The sequence below is a fragment of the Aquarana catesbeiana genome, linkage group LG05 (assembly GCF_042186555.1).
Source record: "Aquarana catesbeiana isolate 2022-GZ linkage group LG05, ASM4218655v1, whole genome shotgun sequence".
Classification (NCBI taxonomy): Eukaryota; Metazoa; Chordata; class Amphibia; order Anura; family Ranidae; genus Aquarana; species Aquarana catesbeiana.
This window is the reverse complement of record NC_133328.1, coordinates 472,572,253-472,589,199: the sequence shown is the minus strand read 5'-3', so window position 1 is coordinate 472,589,199 and position 16,947 is coordinate 472,572,253. Positions and strand designations below refer to the sequence as shown.

The following is a 16,947-nucleotide window of genomic DNA, read 5'->3' as shown; positions in this document are numbered from 1 at the left end:
ATTTTTTTCAAATATTTAGCATAAAATGTAATGTTGAACTCCAGCCAAGTAATCTTTTTGCTCACGGTACAGTGAAGAAAGTATAAATCTTTCTGTTTAAGTAAAGTATAACTTCTAGAGGAATTCTAAAAGGGGATATCTCAACTGACAGCTATGTTCTGGACAGATGTCCACTTTAAGAGACTTTCCCTCACTGTGTCTTTCACTGGCAATGGCTTATCGAACACAGAGACTTTTCTGCTTGTTGCTCTGTGCAAGTAGGTCCCAATCTATTTCCATCTTCTGTAGAAAAGGGAATGATGCGTTTAACTATAGGTACGCTGCTAATCCACATTGTCCAAATTATGGTAGTCCTTTTGAAAGTTACCAGATGACTTCTTGATGCCATGTTTGGTAAAACATCTACCTATCCTAAATACATTGGTTGTCTATTCTATGTCTACATTGAAAACTTATTGCCATGTGAAAGATTGTTTTGGCCATGTAGGATGGAAGCTAACCAAAGGAAGGACAGTGATGACTTGACTTATGACCGGTGGTAAACTGGACAATAATTGGGTTTTCACCACTTTGAAAGAGAAGTACATAATATACCAATCAATGTGTAATAGTTGACCCACTGATTGTGAATTTTGACTGGAAAAGTTTTCAACAACAGAACATCTTTTATTTAAACTATACCTTTTTGGTTTTTGTGTAACCTAGAATGGACATTGTGTGTTTCTTGTAGAATTTTTTGGCTCTTTACAAGGTCCTTGTAAAAACCAAAATTGTTTTGTTTGCTCCTGAAAACATGGTTTGTTTGTATGGAACACAGAATATAATGTGTTTTTAATATTATCGCTGAAAAAATGTGCATACGGCTTTAATGGTCCACTTAACAAGAGAATCAATATTTTCCTAGGAGAAAACAATGTCTGGGGTTAAGGCAGTAAATTATTACTTTCCACAAGCAATGGGAAGTCAAAGTTCAATATCAAGTCTCTTAAACATCACTGTGAAAAGCAAAGGTAGTTTTACCAAACAGAATTTTAGGAAATGCACAGACAGGAACTTAGTTGTGGAATTTCAAATGAGCCCAAGGAAAATACCATAAGCCTATCTTCCATAATGTTGAGGTTCATTTAGTACATATGATGGTAGGGGCACATTTTCTAGCTCTGATTGACAATCTGAATATTTTGGTATTTACCAAAAAGGCTGGCCTCTCGGTGTGTGAGGACGTTCATCCTTCTTCAGTTAACTTTCAATAAAATTACAAATTGAACTGAACCCTTTATACCTTTTATCCTGGGCACAGCACTTGTAATGATGAAAAGAGCACCAATATGTAAGCATCATAGCTGCAGCAAGCTTTGATTACGGATACAGAAGTAGGCTGTATAATTGATATACCTTAGTTGCTTTTATAGCCATCCCAACCTTAGACATCAGGATCATTGTACGTTTTTATTCTGATAGCTAATGAACCGGGAAAATATATAGGCAAATTGTACCTGACTTATATCTATTGATGCCTGGCTAAGCTTCAATCATCTTCTAGGATGCCTTATGAGCCCTAAAATGTGAACATTATTTTAAAACCTACAGGTTTGTTGGTCCTTTGGCCCACCCTCATCCTTATCTCGAGCCTCCTCACTGGGATAGGTAGCTTTACTAACCAGAACAAGTGCCCCAACTTCATGAGTGCAGTTGATATTTGCATGATAGGGCCCCTCTCCACTTGGGGTTCAGGGCACAAGGACTGCTCTTATATTGCTAAGGGTAAGTATATTTTTGGTTTAGTTTATGCAACTTCAATCAGCTCAGCCAATAAAATAGTGATTAAAGCCCAACTCCAGCCAAAAATGTAAATTTACCAACCCTATCTCCTACCCTCTCTAACCTATCATGTTAGCTGATTTTTCTGTCTTACCTCGTGCAGGAAGATATACTCACCTAAGTACGCTGTTTGTGACTGTCACCAGTGCCTTTTTACTGTTTGGGACGCCAATAAAGATGTTAAAGTGGTTCTAAAGTCACTAAGGACAATAACTGGAATCCCCTCTGTTATAGCAAGCTATGTGTTTGTTTGTTTTTTTAATTATGAAGCTCGGGGAAGGTCATGTGACCTCCCGCCACTCTTCTTCCCGGATCTAAGGACTACAGCAGGGAGGGGCTGAAATTCCTCTCTGATGTCACCCGGAAGGTCACATGACCACACAACGGCACTATGAAATAAGGTATTTAGCATCATAGTTAAAAAAAAAAAAAAAAAACACATACACTGTACAATATAGCTTGCTATAACAGAGGAGATACCAGTGATTATGCTCAGTGACTTTACAGTCACATGGAATAGTGTCAGGAGGGGACAGGCAGGGAGGGAATGGAAGAGGGAGAGACTGACCACACAGCGGAATGATGGAGGAATGTAAACTGACCAAGGTATCATGGATCAGCAGCTATGATTACCATGATCAGCACACCTAGGGGGGCACAGAAACAGGCAGAATCAACCAGGTATTTTACAGCATAGAATGGCACAAATGACATGCTGTTTATCGTGCTTTAAAGGAACAGGATATATATTTTTTTATTCTTAGGGTTACAACTGCTTTAACGTCCCCTATAATCCCCTCACGATGACTAACTCCTCTTTTGGATCCTGAGAGCACCCTACCATTTTTGAGACCCAAAAGTCATGTGACCTTTGGTTTAGGTAAATAAAATGTATTTAGATATTTTTTTTTTAATTTCAGCAATCAGGTATAGGGTAGTGGGAGGGAGGAATAAGTGAGGGTTGTATTTTATCTGGAGTTGGACTTTAATACACCTTAGGTCTGAAGAGGAGACCTGAGCTATCTTCAATGCTTGGTGTTTTATAAAGCTAACTCTACATTAGAAGGGATGTGCTGGAACTGGAGAGGGTCCAGAGAAGGGCAACAAAGCTAATAAAAGGACTGGAGGATCTCAGCTATGGGGAAAGACTGCAAGCACTGAATTTTTTCTCTCTGAAGAAGAGATGCTTGAGAGGGGGATATGATTTCAATGTACAAATACCGTTCTGGTGACCCCACAATAGGGATAAAACTATTCAGCGGAAGGTAATTTAAAAAGACACGCGGCCATTCAATAAAATTAGAAGAGATGCGTAAAGGGTTCTTTACTGTTAGAGCAGTAAGGTTGTGGAATTCCCTTCCACAGGTGGTGGTTGCAGCGGGGGGGGGGGGGGCATCGATAATTTAAAAAAAACTATTAGATCACAACATACAGTGATGTACAATGTAATATAAACATAAAAGTACACACACAGTTTGGACTTGGTGGTCTTTTTTCAACCTCACCAACTATGTAACTATGTAACTATGCTTCTATCCATGGGGTACAACACGCTGCTATGGGACAATTTTGAAAGTTGCTGATAAATGTATATGTAAAGTTACAGGATCCAATATAACTGTCAGGAAAGGCATGGCCGTGCAGCAGGAATTGCACAGCAGATGTGAACATTAACGGCGCGTCGGCACGTACATGCACGCACGTGCACCTGCGCACATGCGTGCGCTTGTCACCAATGTTGGCGCCAAAGGGGCTATTTAATTTAAAGTGAGTGCACCAAAGACCAAAGACCCCTTGCTATTTGGTCTGCAGCTTCTGTGTGTCCTGAAACCTGTTATCCGTGCTGACCTCTGATCTTTGACCCGGCTTGCTCTTACTAACCCTGTCTGCTTGATACCCTGACTCCGGCTTGTTTTTTGGAATTCTCTTTTGCCTGCTGCTTTGCCTGATTCACCAGAACGTTAGAAACCTGGCCTGCCTGACTCTGCATCCACTACTCTAGCCTGCTGCAGTTCTGCTCTGTGAATCGCACCAGTTCCTGATTCTTCTGCAATCCAGTCTACCACAGTTCTGGTCTACCCAGCTCTACCGGTCTGCCTGCTGCATCTCCAGCCACCAGCATCCAGCCACACCGACACTGGACTGATCCTAGGCATTCCTGTGTCACTGTGCTTCTGTGGCTGCTGTCTCAACCTCAGGGGCCCACAAGCCGGTGCTGCAAGATAGGCTCTCCTCTACACATCAGGCTCACGATCCGGGTACGTGACAATAACAGAAACAAATTTACACATGCACAAAGGCTGTTCCCAACAAGAATTGCTAATAGCTCAAGTAATGTTCCAGTAATGGGCAAACTGTGTCAATTAGCACTATACACAAATCTGGAAGAAACATGATAATAAATATTCAGCTATACAAATGATGCAGGTTTGCTTGTTAGCCAATCACTAACATATATAATATTGTATTTGAGCCTATTTGTCTTTATTTGAACTGACTGATCAAAGTTTTATACAATTCTCCCACAGCATAACTGAAGTGAACTTTACAAAAGCATACCTCCCAACATTTTGAGATGGGAATGAGGGACACCTACTACTAAACGTATGTAGGCATAGGACACGCCCCCTGCCACTCCCTCTTAAAGGAGAATTAACCAAAAAAAAAAAGGATAAATAAATCCACAAGGGCTTTTTTTTACCACTACTATTCCTTTATACTGGCTTTTGAAATTTACAAATGCAGGAATTTAGAATTTTGATAAAAGGTTTAACACTGAGAAACACTTTTTGAAAGATAAAAAGTGCATTTTTTATACAACTATATAGATCAGACCAAAAAGAGGGACAAATGAGGAGGAAAGAGGGACAGAGGGACATTGCTCCAAATCAGGGTCAGTCCCTTGAAATCAGGGACAGGTGGGAGCTATGCAAAAGCCAACAGAAAGGAAGATGAAGAAGTGGCAGGGACATTGCTGGCTTAAATCAGTTCAAAGTGCAAATGGTTTCTTATTCTTACCATAGCATCAGAGCCGTGGTGACCCAAAGAAGTAGGGAACCGGACATCGGTCACAGTTAGTCCAGTAATCTTTTCTTTAACCATAGTGATTTGCTTTAGCTTTCTAATTCTGCAACAGGAAAATGTCAACACAGTGAAAGCTAACAGCCTGTACAGCTTTGAGTGCAGCACCCAGACTTCCTCATATGTAGATTACCCAAGGTCACGTGCCCACCCCCTGCTGCTGACTTGCACACACACACACTGCAATGTATTAACCCATGCATTCCTGAAAATCAACCCGCTGTATTTCCCAGGACAGACTCTTCAGCATCTTTTCAACTAACTTCTAGTTACACTCTAGAATCAATAAATCACACATGTAATTTTTACTTTGTAAATAAAAGAGCAATAAAAAACAACACTGACATCTAAGGAAAGTTTGTGAAAAAAACCCTTTAATATATTTAAAGCAATCCTTTCTTGCCAGTGATTGCGGTAACAGCTGTAGTAGCAGTAATAACTGGTAAATACATAACAATTCTGCTTATATATTTACATAGTAGGCAAGGTTAAAAAAATACTAAAGCCCATCAAGACCAACCTATGTGTGTGATTTTATTTCAGTATTACATTGTATATCCCTGTATATTGTGGTCGTTCAGTGCTTGTAACCTTTCCTCAAAACGAAGGTCCTCCATTCCTTTTATTAGAAGTGCCTTTCTCTGGACTCCATAGTTGCCAACATTGTGAAAAAAATTTTAGGGACACTTTTTTTAGCTGTAGGCGGAGTCTTGTAATAATTAGGGGTTGGGGCATGCATTTGTGGGCGTGGCACATTGGGAAAAGAAAATGTGTGATGAAAAATGGGCGTGGTTTACGTGAAATAGTGGGCGTGTCTTAAATGGACGTGGCTCAAAGGGGGTGTGGTTAGAGTCTGAGATGAATGAGGCATGGAGAGGGAAAGGGGGGGAGAGGGATGGAGAGGGAAAGGGGGCGGGAGAAGGATGGAGGGACAGCAGCCCCAGATCCTACACAACAATAGAAATATGTGTATTCTAGAAAGTTTAACAATCAGCAGATAAAGATACTCCAAACACCTGGTGTTAGCACTTCAATCATCCCGGCACCATGGTTTTTATGGTGTCAGGATGATTGAAGTGCATTATTTCTATTATTACATTGTAATATAAAATGAAATCATTCAACTCACCATAATGCTGAATCAGTGGGATCCCTGAGCGTGTCACCTGCCACGACGCCTGCCACTAGCCGTCCATCCTTGCATCAGGTGCCCCCAGCAGAGTCCGTCCTTGCATCAGGTGTTCCAGCAGAGTCCGTCCTTGCATCAGGTGCCCCCAGTAGAGTGCGTCCTTGCATCAGGTGCCCCCAGCAGAGCCCCCCTTACATCAGATGTCCCCAGCGGAGCCCCCCTCACATCAGATGTCCCCAGCGGAGCCCCCCCTCACATGAGGAGTCCCCAGCGGAGCCCCCCTCACTCCAGGAGTCCCCAGCGGAGCCCCCACTCACATCAGGAGTCCCCAGCGGAGCCCCCCTCACATCAGAAGTCCCCAGTGGAGCCCCCCTCACAATCGGTGTCCCCAGCGGAGCCCCCCTCACATCAGGTGTCCCTAGCGGAGCCTCCCTCACATCAGGAGTCCCCAGCGGAGCCCCCTCTCACATCAGGAGTCCTCAGCGGAGCCCCCCTCAAATCAGGAGTCCTCAGAGGAGCCCCCTCTCACATCAGGAGTCCTCAGCGGAGCCCCCTCTCACATCAGGAGTTCCCAGGGGAGCCCCCTCACATCAGGAGTCCCCAGCGGAGCCCCCCTCACATCAGGAGTCCCCAGGGGAGCCCCCTCACATCAGGAGTCCCCAGGGGAGCCCCCCTCACATCAGGAGTCCTCAGCGGAGCCCCCCCTAACATCAGGAGTCCCCAGCGGAGCCCCCCTCACATCAGGAGTCCCCAGGGGAGCCCCCTCACATCAGGAGTCCCCAGGGGAGCCCCCCTCACATCAGGAGTCCTCAGCGGAGCCCCCCCTAACATCAGGAGTCCCCAGCAGAGCCCCCCTTACATCAGATGTCCCCAGGGGAGCCCCCCTCACATCAGATGTCCCCAGCGGAGCCCCCCCTCACATGAGGAGTCCCCAGCGGAGCCCCCCTCACTCCAGGAGTCCCCAGCGGAGCCCCCACTCACATCAGGAGTCCCCAGCGGAGCCCCCCTCACATCAGAAGTCCCCAGTGGAGCCCCCCTCACAATCGGTGTCCCCAGCGGAGCCCCCCTCACATCAGGTGTCCCTAGCGGAGCCTCCCTCACATCAGGAGTCCCCAGCGGAGCCCCCTCTCACATCAGGAGTCCTCAGCGGAGCCCCCCTCAAATCAGGAGTCCTCAGAGGAGCCCCCTCTCACATCAGGAGTCCTCAGCGGAGCCCCCTCTCACATCAGGAGTCCCCAGGGGAGCCCCCTCACATCAGGAGTCCCCAGCGGAGCCCCCCTCACATCAGGAGTCCCCAGGGGAGCCCCCTCACATCAGGAGTCCCCAGGGGAGCCCCCCTCACATCAGGAGTCCTCAGCGGAGCCCCCCCTAACATCAGGAGTCCCCAGCGGAGCCCCCCTCACATCAGGAGTCCCCAGGGGAGCCCCCTCACATCAGGAGTCCCCAGGGGAGCCCCCCTCACATCAGGAGTCCTCAGCGGAGCCCCCCCTAACATCAGGAGTCCCCAGCGGAGCCCCCCTCACATCAGTAGTCCCCAGGGGAGCCCCCTCACATCATGAGTCCTCAGCGGAGCCCCCCTCACATCAGGAGTCCTCAGCGAAGCCCCCTCTCACATCAGGAGTCCTCAGCGGAGCCCCCTCACATCAGGAGTGCCCAGCGGAGCCCCGCCTCACATCAGGAGTCCCCAGGGGAGCCCCCCTCACATCAGGAGTCCCCAGGGGAGCCCCCCTCACATCAGGAGTTCTCAGCGGAGCCCCCTCACATCAGGAGTCCCCAGGGGACCCCCCCTCACATCAGGAGTCCCCAGTGGAGCCCCCCTCACATCAGGGGAGCCCCCTCACATCAGGAGTCCTCAGAAGAGCCCCCCCTCACATCAGGAGTCCTCAGCGGAGCCCCCCTCACATCAAGAGTCCCCAGGGGAGCCCCCCTCACATCAGGAGTCCCCAGGGGAGCCCCCCTCACATCAGGAGTCCCCAGGGGAGCCCCCCTCACATCAGGTGTCCTAGTAGAGCCTCCCTCACATCAGGAGTCCCCAGCGGAGCCCCCTCTCACATCAGGAGTCCTCAGAGGAGCCCCCCTCACATCAGGAGTTCCCAGGGGAGCCCCCCTCACATCAGGAGTCCTCAGCGGAGCCCCCCTCACAACAGGAGTCCTCAGCGGAACCCCCCTCACATCAGGAGTCCCCAGGGGAGCCCCCCTCACATCAGGAGTCCCCAGGGGAGCCCCCCTCACATCAGGAGTCCCCAGAGGAGCCCCCCTCACATCAGGAGTCCTCAGCGGAGCCCTCCCTCACATCAAGAGTCCCCAGCAGAGCCCCCTCACAACAGGAGTCCTCAGCGGAGCCCCCTTTCACATCAGGAGTCCTCAGCGGAACCCCCCTCACATCAGGAGTCCCCAGGGGAGCCCCACCTCACATCAGGAGTCCCCAGGGGAGCCCCCCTCACATCAGAAGTCCTCAGCGGAGCCCTCCCTCACATCAGGAGTCCCCAGCAGAGCCCCCCCTTACATCAGGAGTCCCCAGGGGAGCCCCCCTCACATCAGGAGGCCCCCCTCACATCAGGGGTCCCCAGGGGAACCCCCCTCACATCAGGAGTCCTCAGCGGTGAATCCGCCGCCATTACAGAAGGCCAAGGGAGCCAGCCGCGTGGTTACAATAGAACCACCGCCCACCCCCCGCCCCCTTCCATAACAGACTGGCAGTGAGAAGGAGTGGGGCGGAGCGGGGATGGGCGGAGCGGGCGGAGGGTGGGCGGAGCGGGCGGGGGTGGGTGGACCAGGGCGGAGCGCGGGGGGGTGGGCGGCGCCGCAGCAGCTCGGCTTCTATTGAAGCCACCCAGCTCCACTCCACTTCTGGTCTTCTCAAAAATGGCGGCAGACAAGTGTCTTCTTTGGAACCTAACATTTTTTTTTAGAACAAATGCAGTTTATTATTAATTTTAGTTCACTTTTTTATTTGTCGTACAATTTAATTTCTATGTTGAGGGGCCCCCCAAATTGAAGTGCCCCGGGCCCCCCAGGGTCTAAATCCAGCACTGCCCAGGGGCAGCAGCCCTAGGAGAACTGGAACCTTCCCTGAAGAGGAAAGAAACCTCTGGAAAAGCCTCCCAAATATGTATCACTTCACCAGCCACCTTCTGGAACCTCCTTCCAGGCATTGGCTGGGTCATGATGAATATTCATACTTTACACTTGACTCTCTCTGCTCTTTATTCTAGAGGCTTCTTCCAGAATCACGAAACATTTGGACTGAGGCTATATAATGTACAATGGCTTGAGTGACTTGTGTTCTTCTGATGTCTAGATGCCTTATTTTTTTATTTTTAGGGTACCAAATGCATGAGGTTTCTTTTAGTGATATTAATTTGTCTGATTGTGGAGCATATTTATTAAAATTTGGACAAAGTGAGGAACCTGTCCCTAGCATTTAGGTTTTATTTTTGATTCTCTGGGATAACTAAACAAGAAATCTTTTTATTCACTATAATCAAGTTCTCGTTTTTCCTTCACAATGTTAAAACAAGCCCAAAGTAATTCAATATTCATTTACTAGCTAAAAATCTAATACCACTAGAGTGTGCTATAGTATTCGGTAAGTTGTGAATGCCATAATAAAGAAATAAGCAGTGGCTAAATCAGTTGTATGTGCAAGGTGAAATTAAAGGCATAGGCCACCTTTTGGAAAATTAAAAAAAATGCACCAACAATGGTAACTTTAAAAATGTGCTATTTTTTGCATAGCAGCCCCACACAGCCTCGCTGATTTAAAAAGTAAAAGCTGCTGTAGGGGAGAAGAACCTCCTGTGTGCTGTCATGAAGGGGGGGGGGTGAAGTTCTGGGGATGGGGGTCCACTTAGCTCCATGTTACACTCTAAATATGGATGTACCATGTAACCCATGCCATGGTAAAGGTTGGTGTTATCCTTTACATTTTTGTGTTCAGGCCTACAGAGCTGTGATCGGTGCAGAGCAGGTGCAATGCAGAGGTTCTTGCATTGCTTGTCTCCAGCACTAGGCTGGAGTAGAAACCACCTGTTATGAGCCCTAGAGGAAATAACAAATAAACTACAATTGATGTCATGTCACCGCTCTGCTGTTGCACTGTGCTTAGTCCCTCTTCCAGGGTGGCAGTTGGTATTTGTAGTATCTTCATTGATGGAGCCTCCTGAATGCCCTCTCCTAGAAGCACCCTGTGATTCAGCTTAAGAGGGGAGTTTTAGATTTAGGGGACATTGTGTGTGACCATGTTACACTCTAAAAATGTGTAACATGAAACATGCTCTAAAATGTGGACTAAGCCTTTAGGAATAATATATAATATTTAGCTTGTTCAATACATTATGTTGTGAGTGTTTTTTATTGCTTTAGTATTGACAAAAAAATAATGATGGTTGTGAAAAGTCTTGGTCATGATATGAAACAATGAAAATATAAATTGTGCCACATAAGTTTATTCATTATTGCAAGGCAAAAAGTACTGGTCTGGTTACCCATAGCAGCAAATCAGAAATCATATTCACTGATCTGGTAACAATAATTTGAAATTTTATTAGCTGCTATGGTGTACTGTACTGTGCACTGCTTTATTTAAGCCTAATATATCATGTTAATTTGATTGGAATACATGCAATATACTGTACAGAATTGGGGTTTGGCAACCAGGCAAATATTATCTACCCGTCCATTGCAGCCATCTGATGGGTTAACCTTGGGGGTGGGACAGACCCTGGGAACTAGCGAGCTGCTGTGTTAGGTTTCTGGAACAATTGGGCCTCCAGGCCCTCCGGAATGGAGTTTGCACCAGTACCAACAAGCAAAGGACGGGCAGAGGGGCTGTCGGGAGTAGATGACATGATACCTATGAGGTGTTGAAGTTGGGTGGCTATGTAATACATCCAGGGATTTGGAAGTGCCAGGCCCCTGCCATCTTTAGGAAACTGCATCTGTTCCAGTTTGACCTTAGGGAAGCGTGCATTTCAAAGTAGTAGCCTAAAAAGGGAGTTTACCACCCAAAATACTTTTAGGGGAATGACTACAGGAGAATTGTGAAGGACATATAAAAGTTGGGGTGCAAGTATAATTTTTTTTTTTATCCAAAGAAAAAGTTTATTAAAGAACATAGGTATATATACACCAAAGCTGGAAATACATTTCAGTACATAAAAGAGCATTACACGTATTCATTTTGCAGATTCTGTAGATTTCTCTAAAAATTTCCTGACTACCTGGTCATAACACATGCCCTGTTCTAGATTACATTACCAGCACCTGCATATTCGAGCCAATAATCCAGGGTATACCCCATTTAAGTACCAATACCCAGCAGTCTGCCTATGACCAAATCCACCGGGGCAAGTCCCGCTACATTCAGCCACGGTCCCCATAGCTTCTCAAATTTCTGGGCGGTGCCCCTATGTTGATAAATTACCTTCTCCTTTCGTAGCATACCTCCCATTATATGAATCCACTCCTTAAGCGTAGGGGGATCTTCCGATATCCAGTGAGCCATAATTAACTTGCGTGCCTGAAACAGGGATCTAATGACTGCTACTTTAGTACACTCCTCCCAGTCCAATTCATCCAGAATATTGAGAAGGCACTGTCTGGGATTTGTAGGCACCGAGACCTGAAACGCCCTGTTTATGGTGTCCACCACTCCCTTCCAATAGGGGTGGAGCTTCGGCACCTCCACAGTAGGTGGATCAGGTCTCCATGATCCCTCTTACATCTGGTGCAAAGCGGGATAAGTCGCAGGCCCATAATAAACAATCTGTGAGGGGTATAATACACTCTGAACAGTAGATACAGCTACGACAATCTATGTGATATATTTAAGGAGCAAGTGGGTACTGCCTGCACGACCTCCTCCCACTGGTCTCCATCAATCGGACCCACCTCCCCCTCCCACTTATCCAACATTTGCAGCGGGTATTTATTCAAAAAGTTTTGTAATAGCATATTATAGCATTGTGATATAAAGCCCTTAGTATTAGGCGCTCTTGCTATTAGATTAAACAATGGAGTCGGAGAGAGAACCCACTCCGATGATCTACTTTGGGCCGTTATAGCATGTTTTAATTGCATATAATAAAATCTTATAGATTGCGGTAAACCGAAAAAGCCTTGCAAGGTTTCAAACGTAAGCATTTTCCCATTGTGGAAGATCTGACTAAGGTAAACCACCCCGTACCTCTTCCACAACTTGCCGTGCTGTAGTTTAGCTAGTTCTGCATATGAGTCGTTACTCCAAATAGGACTATAGTCTATGTACCCCGTCACCCCTTGCAGATATTTAATTTTATTCCAAATTTTTTGGATAAGGTTATATGTCGGGAATAGTTGGTTTCCCAAATGCTGTCAACTCCAGGGCTGTTGATACTGAGTCTCTCCCCACCGTATGTAGCATTACTAATTCAGAAGAGTCACCGGTCTCCCTCTCTCTGTCTGTGTTTGCGTGGATCATACCTATCAACTGTTGTAGTTGTGCAGCTATATAAGATAACCAAGGATTTGGGAGAGCTAGCCCTCCCTCATCCTTTGGTCTTTGAAGATGTTCAAGTTTAATTCTAGGTGTGCGGTTCTTCCAGATAAGTGTATGAAACATAGGGTTAACAATTCTAAACACCTTCAGAGTCACTACCGTCGGGGCATTGTGGAGCACGTAGAGTAATTGTGGCATGAGGATCATTTTAGTTAGATTCACTCTGCCCGTTACCGACAGGCAGAGTGAGTTCCACGTTTTGATCTGGTCTCTAAATCACAAATGTTGGGTGTCACCTGAATACCCAGGTATCTAAATTAAGTAGTCAGAGGTACTACATTAGAGGTCGGGGGCGTTCCACCCTCATCAATTAGCATCAGAGAAGATTTAGTCCAATTTATCTGAAGGCCAGAGTATCTACCAAACTCCCCTATAGTGGCCATTGCTTCTGTAAGAGAGCCTTCCACGTCGCCCAGTAAGATCATAATGTCATCTGCGTATAGCATTATTTTCTCTTGTTTGTTCCCATATTTAAATCCCACAATTCCTGGATTTGCTCTCACCTTTATCGCTAGGGGCTCGATGGCTAATGCAAAAAGCAGGGGTGACAAAGGACACCCCTGGCGCGTGCCTCTACCCAACGTGAAAGTGCGGGACATAGCTCCAGTCGCCTGGATGGCTGCTTGAGGACTGTGGTACAGCGGACGCACCCAGGAGATAAATGACTCTCCAAAGCCGAAACGGCGGAGAATCTCCCAGAGGTACTCCCACTCTACGCTATCAAAGGCCTTCATAGCATCCAATGAGAGCAAGGCCCTCTGTCCTACATTATTCGCCGGGGATTGCATATTAAGGTAAAGCCTCCGTAAATTGACAGCCGTCGACTTATTAGGCATAAAGCCAGCCTGATCAGGGTGAACGATTCCTGTGATGGCCCTGTTCAGCCTAATTGCCAGAATTTTGTTGAGAAGCTTAATGTCACTCTGTAGCAAAGATATGGGTCTGTAAGAGCCTGGGTCCATAGGGTCCTTTCCGGGTTTCAATATGAGGACAATGTTAGCCACGGCCATGGAAGAAGGCAAAGCCCTCCGCTCCCTAGCCACGTTAAACACTGCCAGAAGTTTGGGCAGGAGTATGTCTGCATATTGCTTATATACCTTCATGGGTATCCCATCCTCCCCCAAGGTCTTACAGTTGGGAAACGCCGCCAATGCTGTCTGTAGCTCCTCCAAAGTAATTGGGGAATCCAGGGCCCTACGTTGTTCAGTCGTGAGTTGTGGAAAAGCAATGCTCTGTAAGTATTTCGTAAGCTCCGTCTGGGTATACTGTCCAGTCAAGAGATAAAATTCTCATCTGGTCGGTTCCTCCAATATCAGGTCAGGGAAGTTCACTATCCTGCCCTCTGTCATTTTGATGGCCCCGATAGTCGGGGAGCTTTGTTGGGAGTTCGCTATCCTGTCCAACATGCGCCCCATGCTCTCCCCCTCCTCATAGAAAGCTACCTTGGAGAAAAAAAGTTTTTTCTCTGCCGTGGAGGACAGCTGTCGCTCATAAACTGATTGAGCCGACTGCCATGCCTCCCTGGCCGAGTCTGTCGGGGTTTGTACATAAGCCTCCTCCAGAGCCGCCACCTGTTTTTCAAGGTCCTCTCTGTGCCCAGAGGAGTTCTTCTTTACCTTATTAATTTCAGAGATAAGTAACCCCCTAACATATGTCTTAAAAGCGTCCCACAGTGTCGCTGGGGAATCATTAAAGTCCCGTCCATCCAGAAATTCCCTCATGCTCCGCTCCATCTCATCGTGTGTCAAAAATAATTTCAGCCAGAAGGCATTAAATTTCCATGGGGCTCTGGGGAGTGTGGTTGGCGGGGATACAATCAAGTATATCCAATACACTGCGGGGCTTATACATCACCTCCGAGACGGATGGGAGCATGGCAGGGTTACCCACAGCAAGGTAAATTCTGGACAATGAGAAGCAAGAAAATTGTTTATCAACAGGATGTTTATACCTCCATATATCTATCCAACCCACCTCATTTAGTAGTCTCAGCAATGGAGACTCCCTCGATGCGACAGAGACCCCCAAATTCGGATGTCTGTCCATGGAGGCACTCAACCAGCAATTAAAGTCACCCACTATCAGTAGTGGTAGATCCGGTTTGCCCTCTAAATACGTCAGCAGTAGTTGGAGTACCGCCACCGAAAACGGCGGGGGTATATATACACAAGCCAGAACACAGTACACTTTTCCCACTCGGCAATGCAAAAACAAAATCGGCCCTCGGTATCAAAATAGACATCAATTTCCTGAAAATCTATTGAGTTATGGATCATTACACTCACACCCCTGGAATAGGAGGTGTGAGTGGAATGGTAGGCCCTGCCCACCCATGCATATCTAAGGCAACATTTTGTTTCTTTGGTTAGATGCGTTTCCTGCATACATAAAATCATAGGGTGATATTTCTTCATACATGTAGATACCATCATGCGCTTAAGTGGGGAGCCTAAACCTCTGACATTCCAAGAAACTATTGGTAATTCAGCCATCTGGAAGAAGCGGACATAACTTCAAGAAGGAATGCAATAGCAAACCAGAGTACTGAGAATTATGTGATAGTTCTAAGTCTCCTTGGTCAGGTAAACTCAGAGGTTCTCCCTGCCACACATGCAGTATAGATAGTGGCCGCAAATACATTCTCCAAGTGCGGGGCATAATGTCAGAGTAGATGGAAACCACATCCGTGTCAGGAAATGCAGAATCCTGTGACCAAAGCGCAGTAGCGTGCAGGTATAGCTTTCGGTATAAGTAAAAAAAAGAAATATAATCCAAGCGCAAGTATAATTTTAATTAGATTAGTTTTCCCAGCTAGGGACATTTTAAGTTTATTCCACATATTAATTTTGTCCCGAAAATGAGTTACTAGGGGGTGTATATTGAGGCGGCAATAATCTATGATTATGGGCGAGATATGGATGCCCAAGTATTTAAAGGAGGTTACTGTCCTCCTTTTTCGGTGCGCAACGTTTATAAAGATGGCGATTCTTCCCAAGATTATGTATAGGTTTCAGATGTTGCCAGTAGTACTCCCTCAACAATACCTGAGAAGATTAAAAATGTTGTTAATGAATTTAATTTGGAAAAATAAAAAACCGAGAGTCTCTTTCCAGTTGAAACAGGGGAAAACGAATGGCGGTTTAGCTGTTCCGGATATTTTAAATTATTACAAAGCGATAGTGCTGTCTAGAGTGGTAAAATGGGCAAGGGAAAAAAATGAAAAAAAAATGGGTTAGTATAGAGAAAACACTTTGTAAAGCACAATTGGGAAGTATCATATGGAATCCCCCACAATACAGTACAGAAGTTTAGATGAAAACACTGACGCACTGACACGTAATGTCCTTAAAATATGGGATGGGATATACAAATAACTTAATGGTAAATATAATTCACCTTTAATTGCACTGATAGATAATAAATACTTTCCACCAGGAATAAATAGTACAGGAGGTGAGTGGTTAAAAAAGGGGATAACACAATTAAGGAATATAATTAAAAAAGGTAAAATTATCACAACACAGGACCTAATGCACAATAAGCTTTCACGGGGGATGGCTGAGTGGTGGTATCTCCAGCTGAATTATTTTGTCAAAAAGTTACCTCAACCTATTAGATCTGGAGACGAGCTTACCTTCTTTGAACGACTGTTCTCAGAAGAGGACTCACGGAATATTATATCAAAAACGTATAAAGTATTGTTGAGGGCAGATGAAGTGGAGATACCGCCTTACATCAGAAAATGGGAGAGGGAACTGGGGATAATTCAGGATAAAAAATTCATCGGAAAAATTTGAAACTTGCTCATAGCTCGGCAGTAGACAGTAGAACTACAGAAATGAACTATAAGTGTTTGATGAGATGGCATGCAACTCCAGATAAAACAAGTACATCTCTGAGTAACACACCATCACACTGTTGGCGAGGTTGTAAGGAGGTAGGAATAATGACCCATCTGTAGTGGGATTGTCCTAAAATTAAAGAATTTTAGAAAAAGATTCTTCATTTTATTAAGGACATTACGAAAAAAGAAGTAGTGGAAGACCCATGGGTGGTGTTGTTCCACGGTGGGGAGGGCGACATATAACAGTGTAACGGTCATTGGTTCCCCACTTATTAAATGCCGCAAAGAGACTCATATCTATGAAATGGCAAAAAGAGGAAATCCCATTAATATGGGAGTGGATTGTTTTGGTTGAGGAAACATACACTATGGAATGTTGGGGAAGTAGTATAGATGAGGTCAATAACAGAAACATAGATAAATGGGAGTGTTGGAAAGCATTTAAAAAGACTTGGAGTTATGCTCAGGAACTGAGATTATAGATCTATGGCGAAAAAAAAAAAGAAAGAAAAAAGAACAAAAAAAAACAAAACA

General features: G+C 45.7%; 1 protein-coding gene across 1 annotated transcript in view; it reads right to left on the bottom strand.

Moving 5' to 3' along the window:
- The window catches only part of ENOSF1 (enolase superfamily member 1), a 95,202-nt gene extending 90,147 nt beyond the window's left edge, over window positions 1–5,055 (bottom strand). The window contains exon 1 of the mRNA XM_073631436.1: window positions 4,840–5,055. Coding sequence (XP_073487537.1) covers window positions 4,840–4,923 — 84 coding nt within the window. The 5' untranslated portion in view covers window positions 4,924–5,055. The remainder of the gene's footprint in view (window positions 1–4,839) is intronic.
- Between the last annotated feature and the right edge of the window lie 11,892 nt (window positions 5,056–16,947).